The 17492-nt window shown below is 57.1% G+C and overlaps 1 protein-coding gene across 2 annotated transcripts; it reads left to right on the top strand.

The window, feature by feature from the left end:
• Positions 1-3034: 3034 nt before the first annotated feature.
• Positions 3035-9761, top strand: AP1S1 (adaptor related protein complex 1 subunit sigma 1). Of its 2 annotated transcripts, none has more exons than XM_053363162.1 (5): positions 3035-3161; positions 5120-5298; positions 6787-6895; positions 8852-8989; positions 9679-9761. In XM_053363162.1, exons 1-5 carry the CDS (start codon positions 3159-3161, stop codon positions 9724-9726), a joined length of 477 nt encoding a protein of 158 aa, XP_053219137.1. In that variant the 5' UTR covers positions 3035-3158; the 3' UTR covers positions 9727-9761. The 2 variants fall into 2 exon arrangements, with proteins under 2 accessions (XP_053219137.1, XP_053219136.1); XM_053363161.1 differs by having other exon boundaries at positions 8852-8995.
• The last annotated feature ends 7731 nt before the right edge of the window (positions 9762-17492 follow it).

Here is a 17492-nt window from a genome sequence, read left to right as displayed (position 1 = left end):
CTTCTTGCAAGATGCCAGCTCTGGAAAGGGCTAAGAAAACTGCATGCATCTCCAAACATTCCCGAAAAGAATCTCCTCCTTTCTTTCAAACCCCAACACGCCTGGCCTTAACACGGCCCAGTTTTCCTGACACGGAGACCTTTGAGATGCTAAGGATTCTGCAATTTCTCTGGCACACAGAAGGAGCCCTTTTGCTCAGACCCCCAAGAGCCATGGGGTCTTCTCCAGGCAAAAAACAGAGGCCTCTCTTTTGGAAACCCTGCAAAGTTTCGCGGGAAGCTTGCCGTGACCCACAGGGGCCCAGAAGCTGCTATGAATGGTGCTGTGCCAGCAGCGTTTGCCAGCCTGAGGGTCCCCCCCCCGCCCATTTCTGCTTAATGGCTCTCTGGCCCAAGTTCCCCCCGTCCTTGTGATTTCCCAGAACAGCTTCCAGTTAATTGTAAAAATGGCACTGGGATTGCTGAGCCCAGCAGACGCGATGTTTTGCCCAGAGGCCTTGGCTGCCCTCCAAGTGGATTATCCCCTCCAGATCCGCTGAGCCGGGCGGCTGCCGGGGACCCCCCAGCGAGGGCCCTTGAAGGCTGAGCTTGGTACAAATTGGGGAGGAAGCAGAGGGCACCCCCCGCATAGGTGGGGAAGGACGTCCCAAAGGAAAGCTGGTTTTGTGCAGTGCTGGCGCTGAAAGAGAGCAAACTGGAAGCGCTTTGGGAGCAAGCCAGTTCTGAGCGCCCCCCTCCTCAGTAAGTAAACGTGCCAGCATTTAGATATTTAATTGGGGCCTGGGAGTCACCTTCAGTTTCAGGTGCCTGCTGATTTTAGCTGACTCAGGAGCATCCATCTCTTGCGAGAGGCTCCCCAGGGTGTCTGAGAAGGCCGTCTGTTTTCCCCTCCACTGACCAACTGCCCCACAGCTATTCTCTGCCTTGCACTTAGGGGTCACGCCTCCCCCCTGCCCCCTTGCACTGCCTCAAAAACCAGTATTTATACAGAGAGATCGAATTCTATTCCTAGAGCAGGTTATTTTTTCACTTTTCTGTACAGAAATCTGATTTATATTTGTATATATATAACTATTTCTATACGTGTGTGTGTTTGCGGGGAGAGTATTTTGCATTCTACTTTTGATAGGAAATAAAAACACTACGACCATCCTGGCGGCTGTGTCTGTCCTGAGTTTTCTCTTGTGCAAAACGGGTCCCGATTCTGGGCTTCTCCTACACCCCTGCAAGCCCATTCCCAAACCTACAGCAGCCTCTGGCACCCAGGGAAGAGACTCGGTTTATTGCCTAAAGGCGACTATAGGGCAGCCCCAGAAAACTCCCTCTTGCAGACCTTCTTCCTTCTGCTTCAGTCCGAGCCCCACTTTCCCTGCCACCCCATAGAAAGGTCCTGGCCTGCCTGGCACCACAAATGGGGGGTGGGCCAGTGAGATGCTTCAGCAGCCCCAAAGGATTTTCCTGTCCGTTCTGAGGTTTTGCTGCCTGGGTGGTGAATTTGGGGAGAAATTGATTGATTTATTTTTTGACATGGTTTTGATCTGGGTTGCTGTGTGGGATATTTATCCATTGCACTGGACCCCCCACCTGTCCCCCCCAAGTACCTCCAGGTGGCATCACAGGGTTCTCCCGCTTCCTCATTTAATTCCCACAACAACCCTGTGAGGTTGACCAGGCTGTGAGAGGCAGGGACTGGCTCCTCAGGGTCACCCAGGGATTCGAACCCAGGCCTCTCCCAGGTCTTAGTCCAGCAATCATAGAAACAGAGAACCGTAGAGTTGGCAGGGACCCCCAGGGGTCATCCAGCCCAACCCCCTGCATGCAATGCAAGAATCTCAGCTGAAGCGTGCCAGACAGAGGGCCCCCCAACCTCTGCTCAAACACCTCCAAGGGAGGAGAGACCACCCCCTCCCAAGGGAGACCCTTCTGCTGTAACCACTCCACTCCACCACCGGCTCTTATTAAAAAGAAATGAGGGGTAGGGGAGAGGGGAAAATGGATTGAATGTGGCTTTGTCGGGGGGGGGGCAGAATAAGAGGGGTTGAAGTGACCTGCAGCTGGAAGGGACCCCCAGGGGTCATCCAGCCCAACCCCATGCAGTGCAGAGCTGCAGATGGAACTCATGGGGACTTGAATGGGGAGGGGTGGGGAGGTCAAGGAGGAGGAACTGGGTGGGGGAGACGGGGAGAGGCAAGTGTTCTTGAAGCCGAGTGCCTATAATGGGATCATAGGACTGTAGAGCTGGAGGGACTCCCAGGGGTCATCCAGCCCAACCCCCTACTTGCAATGCAGGAATCTCAACCGAAGACCCCAAGGCAGAGGGGGCCCCCAACCTCTTCTTAAAAACCTCCAAGGAACTGTAACCACTCCACTCCACCACCACCTCTTGTCAGAAATGAGGGTTAGGGGAGAGGGAAAAATGGATTGAATGTGGCTTTGTGGGGGGGGGCAGAATAAGAGGGGTTGAAGCATAGCTGTCAAGCGTCCCTTATTTGGCGGGACAGTCCCTTATCCCAGCGCCACGTCCGGCTGCTCTCCCTTCTGGATGAGGCCTCCTTTGGCTGCTGGCTGGGCTTCCTGCCTTTGGCTGGGAGGGGCTCAGAAGCTGAACATACCTGTGCCCGGAAAATCCCTTATTTTCGAGGCTGCCGGTCCCTTATTTTCAAATCTGTAAGTTGACAGCTATGGGTTGAAGTGACCTGCAGCTGGAAGGGGCACCCAGGGGTCATCTAGCCCAACCCCCTGAAATGCAGGAATCCTGAACGCAGCAGACTCTGGGTTGGGGGCTCATAAATTAGCATATGCAAGTGGGGGGGGTCTTCAGTTGCGCCCCCTTTCCCACGTGGCCAGAACTCCCTCCTCGCGCCCCCTTCCCTCTCGGATGACGTCACCGGAGGAGGCCCCTCCCTCCCTGCTCCTCTCCGGCTTCCCGCCCCTCCCGTCGCCCGGGGAGACAGGCTCCGCCCCCGCCCGGTTGCCTGGGCGATGGGGAGCGAGAGGCGCCCCTCCCGCCCCGGAAGCGGGCGTCGCAGTGCGCAGGCGCGGCCCCGGGGCGGGGGGCGGGTCCGGCCGGGAGGCACCTGGGCAGGTTCGGGCCGCGGAAGAGGAGCCGGAGGGCCGCAGGGGCCGCGCCGAACGGCCCGCCACGGACGGACGCCCGACATGGTGAGCGGGGGGGGCGCGGGGAGGGACCCCCACCCGGAGCCCCGGGGGAGGGGGGGCTGGCTCCCACGTGGCAGGGCGGCCACTTCCGGCCCCGGGTGCAAGGGGGGCTGGACCTTCCCCGGGAGAGGGGGGCCCCCTCGCCTCCTCCCTCCAGAGCAAGGGCGCCTCTGAGCATATGCAGACGGCGGGGAGAGCAGCGCCACGGGGGGCTTGGCAGGCGGAAGAGATTCCCCCCCCAAAGGAAGACCCCGCAGATCACAGGGCAGGGGGGTCCCCGGCGGGCGAGGGGTGACCCCCAGCAAGGCTTTGAGTTGCTCACCCCACCCCACAAAACCAGCCGGTCCCCTGGGTGGGGTCCGCGGCGCCCCCGCCCCTCCTTCCCTCCTGGCAGCGCCCGGGGGGGCCTCTGAGCCGGGGGTCGGGGGTTTCCGGAGCCCCCATCCGCCCCGCCTGCCCCCCCGGCCTCTCCCTTGCGCCTCCGCCCCGCCCCACGGAAAAGGCACGTCCTTGCCGGACTCGCCTGCCAGCTCCTTCCCTCCTCTGGGCCATTAGCGGAATTGCCTGGCGAGGCCTGTGGGGAGAGACTGGGGCAAAGGCAGGACTTGTGGGGCAGGATTTCAGGGCGTGCTTTTATCAAGGGCGGGGGGCGCTGATAAAGAGGCAAGGCCAGCTCAGTTAGGAAAGCAGGAGATTCTGGATCTCAGGGTTGTGGGTTCGACTCCCACACTGGGCGAAAGACTCCTGCATTGTAGCGGGTTGGACTAGATGACCCTTGGGGTCCCCTTCCAACCCAATGTGTGGATTCGGGGTCACCGCCTTTGCCAGGCGCCTAGTGGGTGTTGCAAAGCCCCTGCTCACTCTCTCCCACTGCTCCAGAGGGCCAGGAGTGGCCGCCTCTTCCTACCTGAGCCGCCCCTCCTGGCTCACCTGTTGAGGCTTGTTGGTGACTCTCCCAGGGAGGATTGCTCAGCTGCGCTCGACCCGCCTTCCCTCCGACGCACCAGCTGGCACCAGGAGCGCACAGTTGCCCTGCGGAACTCCCTGCCACAGGAACCAAGGGATGGCTCTAAAAGGCAAATTCCTGGAGGAGGAGAGGGCTAGCTGTGGCCACAGGTGTAGATCCCAGTGTCAGGAAACCCCAGGAGGCGAGAGGGGTCCTATGGAGCTCAGCCCCTGCTTGCTGGTTTCCCATAACTGGGGTAACTGGTCGGCCCCAGTGAGAGCAGGAGGCTGGACGAGAGATGAGCTGTTGGCCAGATCCTAAGAAGAGGAAAAAGATCCTTTTGCCAGAGGGGCTATGGAAGTCGGGGAGCCTTATTATTATTATTATTATTATTATTATTATTATTATTATTATTAATTATCTCCGGCAGAAGGGGGTGTCAGACGAGTCCAGCAAGGGAGTGGGGCCCGGACTCCTGGGTTCTTTAGGAAGAGGAGGGGGAACCTGGGAATCTGTGGGGGTCAGTCTTTGTGGATTGGTTTTATATATATATATATATTGCATTTTAAAATTATTACTCATTTATTGTTTACTGGTTTTGTACGTCATCGTAGATCTCAGGGCAGCCCGCAGCATAAAACCACGACATAAAAACCGCAAAATGCATAGTAACAATAGGAATCAGAAGAAACCAAGGACCACTCCCCTAATTCCCCCGACCCTTTTTTTTAAAACCGCCCTGAGATCTGTGGAGAAAGGACTGTGGGAAAATGTAATAAATGAAGGAATTTTTGTTCTGCCTCTGGAGGGGAAAGTTCTGATCAGCCTCCCTTGGGCTGCTTTTCGGCAGGCTGTGTGGCCCCCACCCAAAGAAACCTTGGAAGGACCTCATTCTGTGCTTGCAGGGGACCCGCTTGCTTTGCAGGATTTTATTTTATTGGGGTTTTTGGGGGGGGTTGCTGCTTGCTGCCATAGGAGCCCCCCCTGACCTCCCCCCTCCTCTCCGCCCCCCCAGATGCGCTTCATGCTCCTCTTCAGCCGCCAAGGCAAGCTGCGCCTCCAGAAGTGGTACTTGGCCACGTCCGACAAGGACAAGAAGAAGATGGTCAGGGAGCTCATGCAGGTGGTCCTGGCGAGGAAGCCCAAGATGTGCAGCTTCCTGGAGTGGAGGGACCTCAAGGTGGTCTACAAAAGGTGACTCTCGAACCCGCTCCCCACCCGCTGCGACTCCGGGTTGGGCTGGATGACCCCTGGGGGTCCCTTGCAACACAGCGATTCTTGGAAGGTGGCGGCCTCTCCTCCACTGGAGGTCTGTCATCAGGGACCCTTCGGCTGCGACTCCTGCGTTGCAGTGGGTTGGGATGGATGACCCCTGGGGGTCCCGTCCCGTCTTGCCCACAAGAGCATCAGGACAAGGTTTGGAGGCCGGAAACAGGCATGGGAAAGGCCTGGAGGAAGCAGAGGAACCTTTGTCTGCTTTGCTGGGCTGCTCTGCCGGGGAATAGTGTGTTGTGCGTGTGGTGCCTCCACCGAGAAGGCCCTGCCCTGCTCCTGTTGCAGGAGGTCCCTTGGCTCAAGAGGGGCGCCACTTTCTCTGGGCCCCCAGCCCCCACCTTGAAGGGGGTGACCTGGTTGTCACTTTCTTCATAGCTGCCCTGGGGTGTGGATTGGAAAGCCCCCCCCAAGCTTTGCTCACCCTGAGTTGGTCCCTGTCCGTTCGGGGGGGGGGCAGTCTCATTCTCTCTCTCTTTTGGGGGGGCAGGAGGAACGGAGAATAAGCAGCCCCCCTCCCTAGGGAATGAAGGACTCTTAGACCCACAAATTGCTTTATCTCCGGCAAGAGTGGGGCAGCCCCAGACCCAGAGGCTGCGTGTGGCCCCCCTTCTCTTCTGTGTGGCCCTTGCCAGCTCTTCTTTGTGTTTCTTTGCCCGGCTGATTCCTCCGAACTCTGCTGGCGTCTCTTTCTTGGCTTTGCAGAGGGAGAAGTCTCAGCAGGAACTACCCCATTGTACAATACTAAAATATATATTTCTCACAGCAGTAGCTGTGCCCCTTTTACCTCTGGCCCTGGAGTGTGTGGCCCTCAGAGGCTTGTCCAGAAGCGGAAGGTGGCCCTCGGTTTCTTTGTGCTCTGAACGGCCTCGCAGGGCTGTGCTGAAGGGAGAAGCCTTCTGAGCCTAGCTGTCAACTTTCCCCTTTTCTTGCGAGGAATCCTATTTGGAATAAGGGAATTTCCCTTTTGAAAAAGGGAAACGTTGACAGCTATGCTTCTGAGACTAATTATTGCCCCATCACTGCTGCTGTGGGGCAGAGGGTGGGGTGGGCAGGTGAACCCCAGGTGACGGCACCTTCTATGGGTGCCTGCAGGGATAGCGTTGTCCTGCAGGGGGCACCCTGAGCTCACCTTGGCCAAAGGTTGCCTCTGCAGGTGCGCACGGGGTTAATAAGCGCCCTGCGCCCCACACACCCCACTTCCGGCCACCATAGGCACCTGCTCCCCCCCCTCACCTGGAAATGGCTGGCCGGTCGCCCCAGGGAGGGCAAGGCAGGCTTGGGTGGTGGTGGGCAGCTGGCTGCCTCTTCAAGGGGGCACAGTGGGGAGGGGGAGGAGGCTGCCCCCCAAGTGAGCCAGGCAGCAGCAGAGCTGGGGTCCTGACCCCCTTTTCCCGCCCTCCTGCCCAGGTACGCCAGCTTGTACTTCTGCTGCGCCATCGAGGGCCAAGACAACGAACTCATCACTTTGGAGCTCATCCACCGATACGTGGAGCTGCTGGACAAATACTTTGGCAGCGTGAGTTGTGGGGAGGGGCTTCTCCTGGGGGTTGGGCTAGATGACCCTCAGAGGTCCCAATTCTAGGATTCCGTGACTGCAGAGCGCTCTTTTCCTGCTTCTTTGTGGGTGTGAAAAGCACCAGCATTCTGCCCCCCTCTCTCTGTATGTTGGGGGGGACACGACTTTATCTCAACTCTCTCCTTTCAGTCCTGAACCCTAGAGCAGAGATACCTGGAATAATAATAATTTATTATTTATACCCTGCCCATCTGGCTGGGTTTCCCCAGCCACTCTGGGCGGCTCCCAACGAAAGATTAAAAATACAAGAAAACATCAAACATCAAAAACTTCCCTAAACAGGGCTGCCTTCAGATGTCTTCTAAAAGTCAGATACAGTGGACGCTCAGGTTGTGGGAGGCACGTTCACAACCTGCAGCGTCCGCAACCGGCAGCGCCGCGTCTGTGCGGGTTGTGCTTTGGCGCTTCTGCGCATATGCGAAGCACGATTTAGCACTTCTGCGCATGCGCCGTAACCCAGAAGTAACCTGTTCTGGTACTTACGGGTTCGGTGTGGTGCGGAACCCAAAAACGCGCAACCCAAAGCGTCTGTAACCTGAGGTATGACTGTAATTGTTTATTTCCATAATAATAATATATTATTTATACCCCACCCATCTGGCTGGGTTTCCCCAGCCACTCTGGGCGGCTTCCAACAGAATATTAAAATACAAAAGTCTATTAAACATTAAAAGCTTCCCTAAAACAGGGTATCTGGTGGGAGGGCGTTCCACAGGGCAGGCGCCACCACCGAGAAGGCCCTCTGCCTGGTTCCCTGTAACTTGGCTTCTCGCAGGGAGGGAACCACCAGAAGGCCCTCGGAGCTGGACCTCAGTGTCCGGGCTGAACGATGGGGGTGGAGACGCTCCTTCAGGTCTACTGGACCTTTGAAGGAGCATTAGGGCTTATAATCGTAAGATTGTAGAGTTGGAAGGGATCCCCAGGGATCATCCAGTCCAGCCCCCTGCAGTGCAGGAATCTTTTGCCCCTCCCGGGGCTTGAACCCACGGCCCTGAAATCAAGAGTCTCGCGTTCTGCCAACTGAGCCGTGAGAAGAGCCCTGCTGGGTCAGGGCCAAGGGGGTCCCTATGTTAGCCCACCCTACTTAATAAATTGGGTCTGCCACTCTGGGCAGCTTCTAGCAAAAGATTAAAAACCGCATGAGATGTCAGACATTAAAAGTATGCGGGATCCGATCAGGAGAACCCTGCATTTTCCAGCAATTCGTACCCAGAAGCTTTGCTGTCTCCAATTGTCATGTTCTCTTTTAACGCCAACCAGGTTGTTGGGTGTCGCTGTCTCCAGTGGCAAGGAGTTCCGCAGTTCCACTCTGCGCCAGAAGTTTTCTCCATCCTGAACCTTCCAACGTTCAGCTCTGTTTGAGCTGAGGCAGTTGGGGGGCACTGGCAGACCTGGGAGGGGGGTCCTAAGAGGTCCTGGGCTCCCCCCCCCCCAGCAGAGTTTCCGACCTGCGGCTGCTGTGGGGAGGCAGGAGGGCAGAGGCCAAACCCCGCCACTAATTACTCTTGCTGTCATTTTGATTCCTTAATCCGCCCCCCCCTTCCCTGCCCCATAGAAAGCCTCCCTCCAGCCTCCCTCGCCTAAGCCTGCTCTTAGACCCACAAAATCCAGCTAAGCATGGCTGCTAATTGGGCTTAATGAGGGCTTGGCAGCCGCCCCAGCTAATGCGCCAGAGCCGCTTGCCCCCACCCCCAGGAAACGCAGCCAGATTGGAGGGTCAGGATCCTGGGCATAGCTGCCAACTTTCCCCTTTTCTTGCGAGGAATCCTATTTGGAATAAGGGAATTTCCCTTTTTAAAAAGGGGGGGAATTGACAGCTGTGATCCTGGGAGCGGTGTGTGTGTGTTGGGGGGCCCTGCTTGGTTCTCACGCCCCCTTTCCCCCCCCCCCCGACAGGTGTGTGAACTGGACATCATCTTCAACTTTGAAAAGGCTTACTTCATCCTGGACGAGTTCCTGATGGGGGGAGAAGTTCAGGACACCTCCAAGAAAAGCGTCCTCAAAGCCATTGAGCAGGCGGACCTCTTGCAGGAGGTAGAGGTGGGGCCCTGCATGGGGGTCCTGCATGCCTCAACCCTGGGGGGCGGCAAGGCCTGGGGGGGCCCTTCTCCCTGCACCTCCCCAAGAGACAAACCATACACTTCCCTCCAGCTGTGGGGCCAAGCAACTTGTTGCTGCTGCTGCTGCCCTGGCCATGCCTGGTTTCTGTCTGCTTCCGCAGAGGAATTTTTTTTTGGGGGGGTTGCTGCTGGAGGAGCCCCCCAAGATAGCTGCCTTCTTGGCTGCTGTGGCTGCTGCTTTCTGCATGCCATGAGTCACCGGCAGCCATCGCTCCCTCTCTCTGCAGTGGGCGTGAGCGACTCAGCCGCCTGCCGCTGGGGCCGAGTGCAAATCCTCAGGGTGGGGAGGAAGGAGACGCAGCAGCCTTGGCACCCCCAGCCGCTGCCACCCCCCCAAAGAAAAAAAACCCCCAGCATGGTGGACTTTGACACACCTGGAACCTCCAAACCCTTAGAATGGAAAAAGGCCTTGTTAGTTGCTCTACGGGGCGTCAAGAGCACCTCTGAGCAAGCGCAGAAAGCCTTCCCTCCTCCGGGAAGTGTCGGGGTAGCGGTTGAGCTGGGGGTCTTTTGGGGAGGGGGTCAGGCTGCTTTGTCCCCCCCCCCCATTTCCCACTCCCCTCCTCTGAACCCGACTCCCCTCTGCTTCTCTCCCTGATACAGGAAGACGAGTCTCCCCGGAGCGTTTTGGAGGAGATGGGCTTGGCGTAGACTTGGGATCGTGAGCCGGCTCCCCCCCCTGCCCCCGCCACTTCCCCTCTGCCCCCCACGCGCAGTGGGGCTGAGAGCCTGTGGCGGCCACGCAAGCTCTGCAGCCGGCCTCCTGGCCAAGGAAACCGCACGATGTAAATACTGAACCACCAGCTGGGGGTGGGGTGGGGGGTGCCCTGCGTCAGAGTGTTTGGGGGGGCAAGGAGGCATTTTGCCCCTGCCTGTTGTGGGGCAGAGAGAGAGAGAGAGAGCACAGCGTGGAATTCGGGGGCACCGAATTATCTCCATTCTCCATCTTTTTTTCTGTGCCCCTCCAAACTCTCCTACTTCTCCTGCCGCCCCCCCAGCACCCCCAATCTGTTCACACCAGCAACGTGGCACTTCCTGCCGCCCCCAAACCTGTGACTCACCCGGGCAGCATGTGACAGATCCCAGAGGGGGGGGGCAGCAGCAGCAGCAGCGCCTCTGCCTTCTTCCCTCCCCTTCCCTCTTTCTCATTTTTTTTGTTGGGGGGGCAGGCGCCCCACATGCATGTGGGGCACGTGGACGCAGGTAGCTGGAGATTCAGAGGAGCCTGCCATTTGGAAGACCAGCAGCCCCCCCCCGACTTTGGGTGCCTGTATTCCCTCCCCCCTACGCTCCCCCCCAGCCCCTTTCCAATAAGGCATGATCTTTCCGGACCCAAGGCGTGAGTGCGAGTGTCTTCTCTGTTTTGGAATAAAGCGTGTGAGGAAGACGGTGGCCTGGCTGTGGTTCTTGCCCCTCCAGCGCAGGCTGAGATGCTTCCAGCCCCAGCTCAGAAGGGGGGGGGCAGAAAGAGCAGAGGGGGTCCAGCCTGGAGGTCACTCGGCATGGCCGGTGGAGGTGCAGGTCATTTGCCGTCGCAAGGGAGGAGCACCTGAGCGGAAGCAGGTTTCATCTGCATCGCTCTTAGAATTGTGAAGTCGGAAGGGAACCCCAGGGGTCATCCAGCCCAACCCGCTGCGAATGCAGGAATTGCGGCGAATGAATCCCTGGCAGGGAAGCCCTCCATCCGCTTTTCCAGGATGGGAATGTTTCGCCTGGAAGAGAGGAGATGAAAGAACCGTTTCCAAGCACCTAAAGGGCTGGAGGATGGAGCAAGCTTGTTTTCTCCTGGTCTGGAGGTTAGGACTCAAACCCACGGCTTCAAGAAAGGCGATTCCGGCCAAACTCCAGGAAGAACTTTTCTGACAATAAGAACTGTTCGACAGTGGAACAGATTCACTCAAGGGGGGTGGGCTCTCCTTCCTTGGAGATCTTTAAGCAGAAATTGGGTGGCCATCTGTCAGGGATGCTTGAGCTGAGATTCCTGCGTTGCAGAGCGGGTTGGGCTGGATGACCCTGGGGGTCCCTTTCGACTCTACAAGTCTCTGATTCCAAGGGAGTTTGTTTCACCGTCAAATGGCTCTTAGCCTCCTACTGTTTATTCGGAATCTCCTTTCTTGCAACTTGAAGCCATGGGTTCAGGTCCTGCCCTCCAGAGGAGGAGAAAAGAAGTTTGCTCTTTCTTCCATGGGACAGCCTTTAAGGAATTTGAAGCCGTCTACCATATCACCTCTCATAGTCTCTCTTCCAGACTAAACATCCCCGGCTCCTTCAACCATTCCTCATCAGGCTTGTTTCCCAGACCCCTGACAATCTCTCAGCTTGCCAATCTCCTTCCCAAACTGGGGTGCCCAGAACTCCAGCCAGGGGTCTGACTGAGGCAGCACCTGGGGGAGGGATTTGACTCCCTGAATCTTTCAGGAAGAGGAACCCCAGGAGCCAAAACGATTGAGGTGGATGTGCTTTGCAAGAGCGCAGCTGCCAACTGAGATGAGCTTTGCAAGAGGCCAGCTGCAAAGCCAGCTCTTCAGCCGTTCCTCATCAGGCTCGGTTTCCAGACACTGGATCATCTCGGTCGGACCTCCTCTGCCAATCAACATTCCAGCTTGACAACGCCTTAAAATTTATCACCCGTCCTTTGCCTGATTCTAACATTCGGAATTGAAAAAGGCTTAAAACAGGTTGCAGCCGTGGGAAGAGAGTGGGCCCTGAAAACACATGGGTGCCCATGCCCAGGTTCACCAGAACGGAGGTGCTTGGAGTTGTAGTTTGGGGGCTGCCAGAGGAGAGCCACCTTCTGAGGATAGTCGAGTTTCTAGGAGGGCATCGTAACACCTGGGGTTGAAGGCCTGCAAGGAGGGAGGCAGCCTCTCAGGTGTTTGGGGCTTAAGGCAGGCGATGATCACCTTGGACCCATGGGCGGTTTGTGGCTGCTATATGGGGCTGGGAGGGGAGAGGAGGGCCGGGAAGAGAGGGCCAGCAAGGTTTACCTCGCCTGGGCCGGTTCACTCCTGCGGAGATGGCTCTGTGGGCTGGATCGCGTCTGCATGGACGCTATTTCCAGCGCCACAGAAGTGAGTCCCCGCTGCGCCAGTTTAGTGCAGCGCGCAGGGAGTCGCCAAGCAGGCAGCTTAGTTTGGGGGCGACTTGCGGACCATTTAAACAACCCTTTAGGCCGCTTGTGGGCCATGGACTGCAGGTTGCTGACCCCAGCTCTACATCAGGGCGGTCCAACCTTCCAGATCAAGTGGGCCGCAAAAGCACAGTGGTTCCTCTGGTTACGTACTTAATTCGTTCTGGAGGTCTGTTCTTAACCTGAAACTGTTCTTAACCTGAGGCACCACTTTAGCTAATGGGGCCTCCCGCCGCGGCTCCAGAGCAAAATTTTTGTTCTCATCCTGAAGCCAAGTTCTTAACCCGAGGTACTGTTTCTGGGTTAGCAGAGTCTGTAACCTGAAGCGTCTGTGACCCGAGGTACCACTGTATTCCCACACTCCACCCCTGGGCTGCACACTGCATTTGTCCTGCAGGGCGGGGGGGTGGGAGCGAGTGCAAAAATTGTATGCCCCCGCTGGCCCTTGCATGCCCTTCCCAGTGTCAAATAAGTGAGGCACTGGGCTTTGGGAAGGAGGTGATCAGGACAATGTGCGTTTGGGCACATTGGGGTTTTTGGACGAGCGTCATTGGTGCCCCTCCCTGCCACTAGTCCTTCCTCTCACACCCCAACCCCCCCCCCAGCAGAAAGCTAGAGCACCTCACTTTGGTTTTCCAGGGGATCTGGTTGAAAGTCCGATCCGGCGAATTAAACCCGGGCACACGGAGCTGAAAGAGGACGTGGAGAAGAGCAGCCCTCTTCCAACTTTCTCCTGGAGTTCACAAGGACTTTGTGTGTGCCAGGAATCATAGAATCAGAATCGTAAAGTTGGAAGAGACCTTGAGGGTCATCCAGTCCAGCCCCCTGCAATGCAGGAATCTCAGTTTATTATTATTATTATTATTATTATTATTATTATTATTATTATTACTATTACTATCACTGCCACTGTATAATGGAGCCCAGTCCTCTGGCACAATTCCCCGTGTCCTGCACAGCTTGGGCTCCTGGTATTAGCAGGCAAGAGGTCATTCTAGCAGCCGCCTCAGGCCTGGCTTGTTGGAAAACCAACCCTGCTGTGGCTGCTGGGAGTGGGGAGATAATTTGGGTGGGGTGGGGGTGAATGCAACGTGGGTCTCCTTGGGGCTAGAGGTGGGGAGGAGGAGTAAAGGAGATGCAAAAATCCGAGAGATGGCCCAAACTGAGCCCCAAAGCTGGGGATCAGCAAACCTTTTCAGCAGGGGGCCAGTCCACTGTCCCTCAGACCTTGTGGGGGCTGGACTATATTTTGGAGAGGGGAAAAGAGGTTCCTTTGCCCCACAAATAACCCAGAGATGCATTTTAAATAAGAGGACACGTTCTACTCATGTGAAAACACGCTGATTCCTGGACAGCCCGTGGGTCAGATTTAGAAGGCAATTGGGCTGGATCCGGCCCCCGGGACTTAGTTTGCCTACAGAGGAGCGAACTCCTAAGGTCCCTTCAGCTCCCCAATAAAATATCTGAGGTGGGCAGGCGCCCCCCAAATTGATGGGCATTGCCATTCAAATGGTGTGAGTGTGCACGGCGTCTTGTATCGATTATGTCGGGTGGGGCTTACTCCCCCCCCCAATATTTTTTATTCAAGTTGGCACCATCGGTGGAGGGGACAGCCAGTCCAACGCGTTTCGCCCAATTTTTGCTAAAGGCCTTCAGAAGGGTTTAAAATGGGTGGGTGTGGGGAGGACCCAGCCTGCATAAATCTCGGGACCCCGCAGTTATTCATTAATGTATCTGGGAGGAGGCGCAGCCAAGATCTCTGCAGGCTGATCTCCCATAGAAACGTTCACCGGGACCCACGAGATCTCTGTAGCTCCGAGTCCCGGCTCGGATTAACCCCGGATGAGAAACACGGGGCAAAAAGCGTCGGGCGTTTTCCCAGCATCCTGAGACCCGCCCTCGACGGAAACGGGGAAAGGAAGGAAAGGCACCTCCCCCCGGGACTGGTGTGTGTGCCCCCTCTCTCTTGCACCCCCTGTTTTCTATCAGCCCCCACCCCGCCCCGTGGAATGCAACAGAGGCACAAGGTAATCAGAGAATCCTAGAGTTGGAAGAGACCCCAAGGGCCATGGACTCCAACCCCCTGCCAAGCAGGAAACACCATCAGAGCACTCCTGACATATGGTTGTCAAGCCTCTGCTTAAAGACCTCCAAAGCAGGAGACTCCACCACACTCCTTGGCAGCAAATTCCACTGTCAAACAGCTCTTACTGTCAGGAAGTTCTTCCTAATGTTTAGGGGGAATCTTCTTTCCTGCAGTTTGGATCCATTGCTCCGTGTCCGCTTCTCTGGAGCAGCAGAAAACAACCTTTCTCCCTCCTCTATGTGACATCCTTTTATATATTTGAACATGGCTATCATATCACCCCTTAACCTCCTCTTCTCCAGGCTAAACATGCCCAGCTCCCTTAGCCGTTCCTCATAAGGCATCGTTTCCAGGCCTTTGACCATTTTGGTTGCCCTCCTCTGGACACGTTCCAGTTTGTCAGTGTCCTTCTTGAACTGTGGTGCCCAGAACTGGACACAGTACTCCAGGTGAGGTCTGACCAGAGCAGAATACAGTGGCACTATTACTTCCCTTGATCTAGATGCTATACTCCTATTGATGCAGCCCAGAATTGCATTGGCTTTTTTAGCTGCCGCGTCACACTGTTGGCTCATGTCAAGTTTGTGGTCAACCAAGACTCCTAGATCCTTTTCACATGTACTGCTCTCAAACCAGGTGTCACCCATCTTGTATTTGTGCCTCTCATTTTTTTTGCCCAAGTGCAATACTTTACATTTCTCCCTGTTAAAATTCATCTTGTTTGTTTTGGCCCAGTTCTCTAATCTGTCAAGGTCGTTTTGAAGTGTGATCCTGTCCTCTGGGGTGTTAGCCACCCCTCCCAGTTTGGTGTCATCTGCAAATTTGATCAGGATGCCCTTGAGTCCATCATCCAAGTCGTTGATAAAGATGTTGAATAAGACCGGGCCCAAGACAGAACCCTGTGGCACCCCACTAGTCACTCTTCTCTACATTTGCTCTACATTTTAAAAACAAAAACCGGCGGTTGCTTCCTGAATCCTGGCTTTTTCTTTCGGAGCAAATCAGCAAATAAATAAGGATGGCGGGGGTTGTTTGGGGGGGTAGTTTAGAGAAGGGCTTTTTGTGTTTCCCCGCTTAAGTTAGAAGTTTCCAGCAAGCGAGGGGGCGAACTCCTGACTCCGCTTCCCCGCAAATTCCGCAGTGTTGGGGGGGGGCGATTTCTGCTCCTGAGGACCAGGCAGCCCCCGCGCAGAGAGAGGAAGATGCTTCAGACCTTCTGCCTTTCCCCCAGAGAGCAAGCCCACCTGCCCCCTCTATCCCCCTCACAACAACCCTGTGAGACTGACTCTCCCCCAGCTCGAGGGGGGGCGTCCTGACCCCGCTGTGCCCAAGATGGCCACACACACCCCTCGGCTCCCTCTGCGGGGAAACCTGGACACCGACCGGGTGGTCCGCTTCGTCGGGCGGGCTAGTTCTGCCCCGCGTCCCCCTCGGGCTGTGAGGCAAAGGGCCGGACCAGATCAAATTGGTCCGGCCCTCCCTGGCATTGACTCCGTCGTGGGGGGGCTGCATCTCCTTCCTCCCCCATAAACCCCCACTGCAAAGCTATTTTGGGGGGCGCCCGTGTGGCGTAACGGTTAAGCCTCGAAGCTCTCCGTGTCGCCTCCCTCGCAGGGTTGCTGTGAGGGCGCAGTGGGGAGGGCGCGGCCTCCTACGCCGCGCGTTTGGGTGGGTGGGGGGCTTCCTCCCCCCTCAGTCCGCTCCCCAGTTGGCTTGCTGACCTGCTGCCCCCCAGGGGCGGGATTTGGCCATTCAGATTCCAGGGGGCGCCCCGTGAGACGCCCAAACCCGCGCCACCTCCCCGCACTTTCTCCCTTCGCTCTGGGTCCTTGTTGCGCCCCCTAAATCTGGGCGGTCGCGCTCCCCTAAATCGCCCGAGGAAAGGAGCGAGGAAGCGGGGGCGCCGTCGGGGGCTTCTCTTGCGATGATGCCGAAGGACCCCCGACCTTCGTCAAGGAGGCGGCCCCGACAGCAGCAGCAGGAGGAAGGAGCGCGCTCCGCTCTTTGAGACCCGATCCAGCTGCAGGGCGCCTCTTCTTGCCCCTTGAGGAAAGCGCCACGTGGTGCCGGTGGGGCTGTGACTCCCGGTCTCCCCACTGGACAGCTGCCCAGGAGACCCTCCCGAGTCCCGCGCCGCAAGTCCCGCGAGACCCTCCCTCCAGGCCGGCATGTGGGGTGGGCGGCCGGGAAGGGGGCGGCCCCAGGGGCCAGGGGCGAGGCCCGAGCCGGGAGGCGCCTTTCTGTCCCGCTGCTGCGGCGGGTCGGCTCTTGGGGGAGTTTTCCAGCGCCGGTGAGTGGCGGGAGGCGGTGGGGGCTAGTCGCTTCGTTTTGCCCTCCTCCGAACCCCCAACTCCGCCTGCCTCGGATCCGGGCTGTGGCCCTGCAAGGGGGCGGGCGAGGCGACCCTAGCGGGATGGGAAAGTGTGGGGTTCCCATCTGCTGCCTTGGGGAAGGCCTGGTTTTTGGGGGGCGGGGGGAACAGGGCACCAGGATTCCTCAGTCCTGCAAGTTGTGGAGGTTCGGCTCCCCCCCCCCGGCCCGAGGTGCAAATCCGGGGTTGCCTCCTCCAGCTCTGCGCAGAGCGAGCTCAGAATATCCCGTGACTCAGTTTAGGGTCCAGAGGGGCAACGCAGCTCCTCCCCACCCGCCTGAAAGCGCAGCTGTTTCCGGGAGGGGGGGCGCGGGCGGCTGGACCCCTTAGAACAGTAGTTCTCAAAACGTTTTTTCTCTGGGCCGCACTTTCACACAAAAAAATTGCTAGCGCCACGCTGAACTTTTTGGTCGCAGAACGAAAAGCAAGAATTATAACACAGGGCACAGCTGCTTTATGATACGATCACAGACGGGACGTCCAGAAAGGATGAAATAACGCAGCCACACAAGGACATAAATTTCCCCCAAAATATCATATTGATGGTCCCCCGCTCTTGCCATTCTCTCCTGCCCCACCCTTCGAGAACTGCTGAATTCAGCACTTGCAGCAAAAAAATAACCTGGCCTCAGAAGCCGATTCTGTTGACCTCTTCCACCTACCCCCTGCCCTCGCCCAGCCCCTCTCCGGACCCTTAGGAGAAGCAGGAACTGCTCCTGCTCTCTCAGACAATTTTCTGGGGCTGCCTTTGCCTTTTGGGCAGGAACACAAATGCATCTTAGACTCTTCCAAAATGTTTTAAATTTGGGAAAGTTGCATCCCACGCGCCT

Source organism: Podarcis raffonei, chromosome 13 (assembly GCF_027172205.1).
Source record: "Podarcis raffonei isolate rPodRaf1 chromosome 13, rPodRaf1.pri, whole genome shotgun sequence".
Lineage (NCBI taxonomy): Eukaryota > Metazoa > Chordata > Lepidosauria > Squamata > Lacertidae > Podarcis > Podarcis raffonei.
Note: the sequence above shows the minus strand (reverse complement) of the source record. Positions and strands in the feature narration are given on the sequence as shown.

Coding starts and splice junctions, on each gene's coding strand:
- AP1S1 (XM_053363161.1), top strand. Junction 5,299..6,786: donor CTCAAGGTGGTCTACAAAAG/GTGACTCTCGAA, acceptor CCTCCTGCCCAG/GTACGCCAGCTTGTACTTCT. Junction 6,896..8,851: donor TGGACAAATACTTTGGCAGC/GTGAGTTGTGGG, acceptor CCCCCCCGACAG/GTGTGTGAACTGGACATCAT.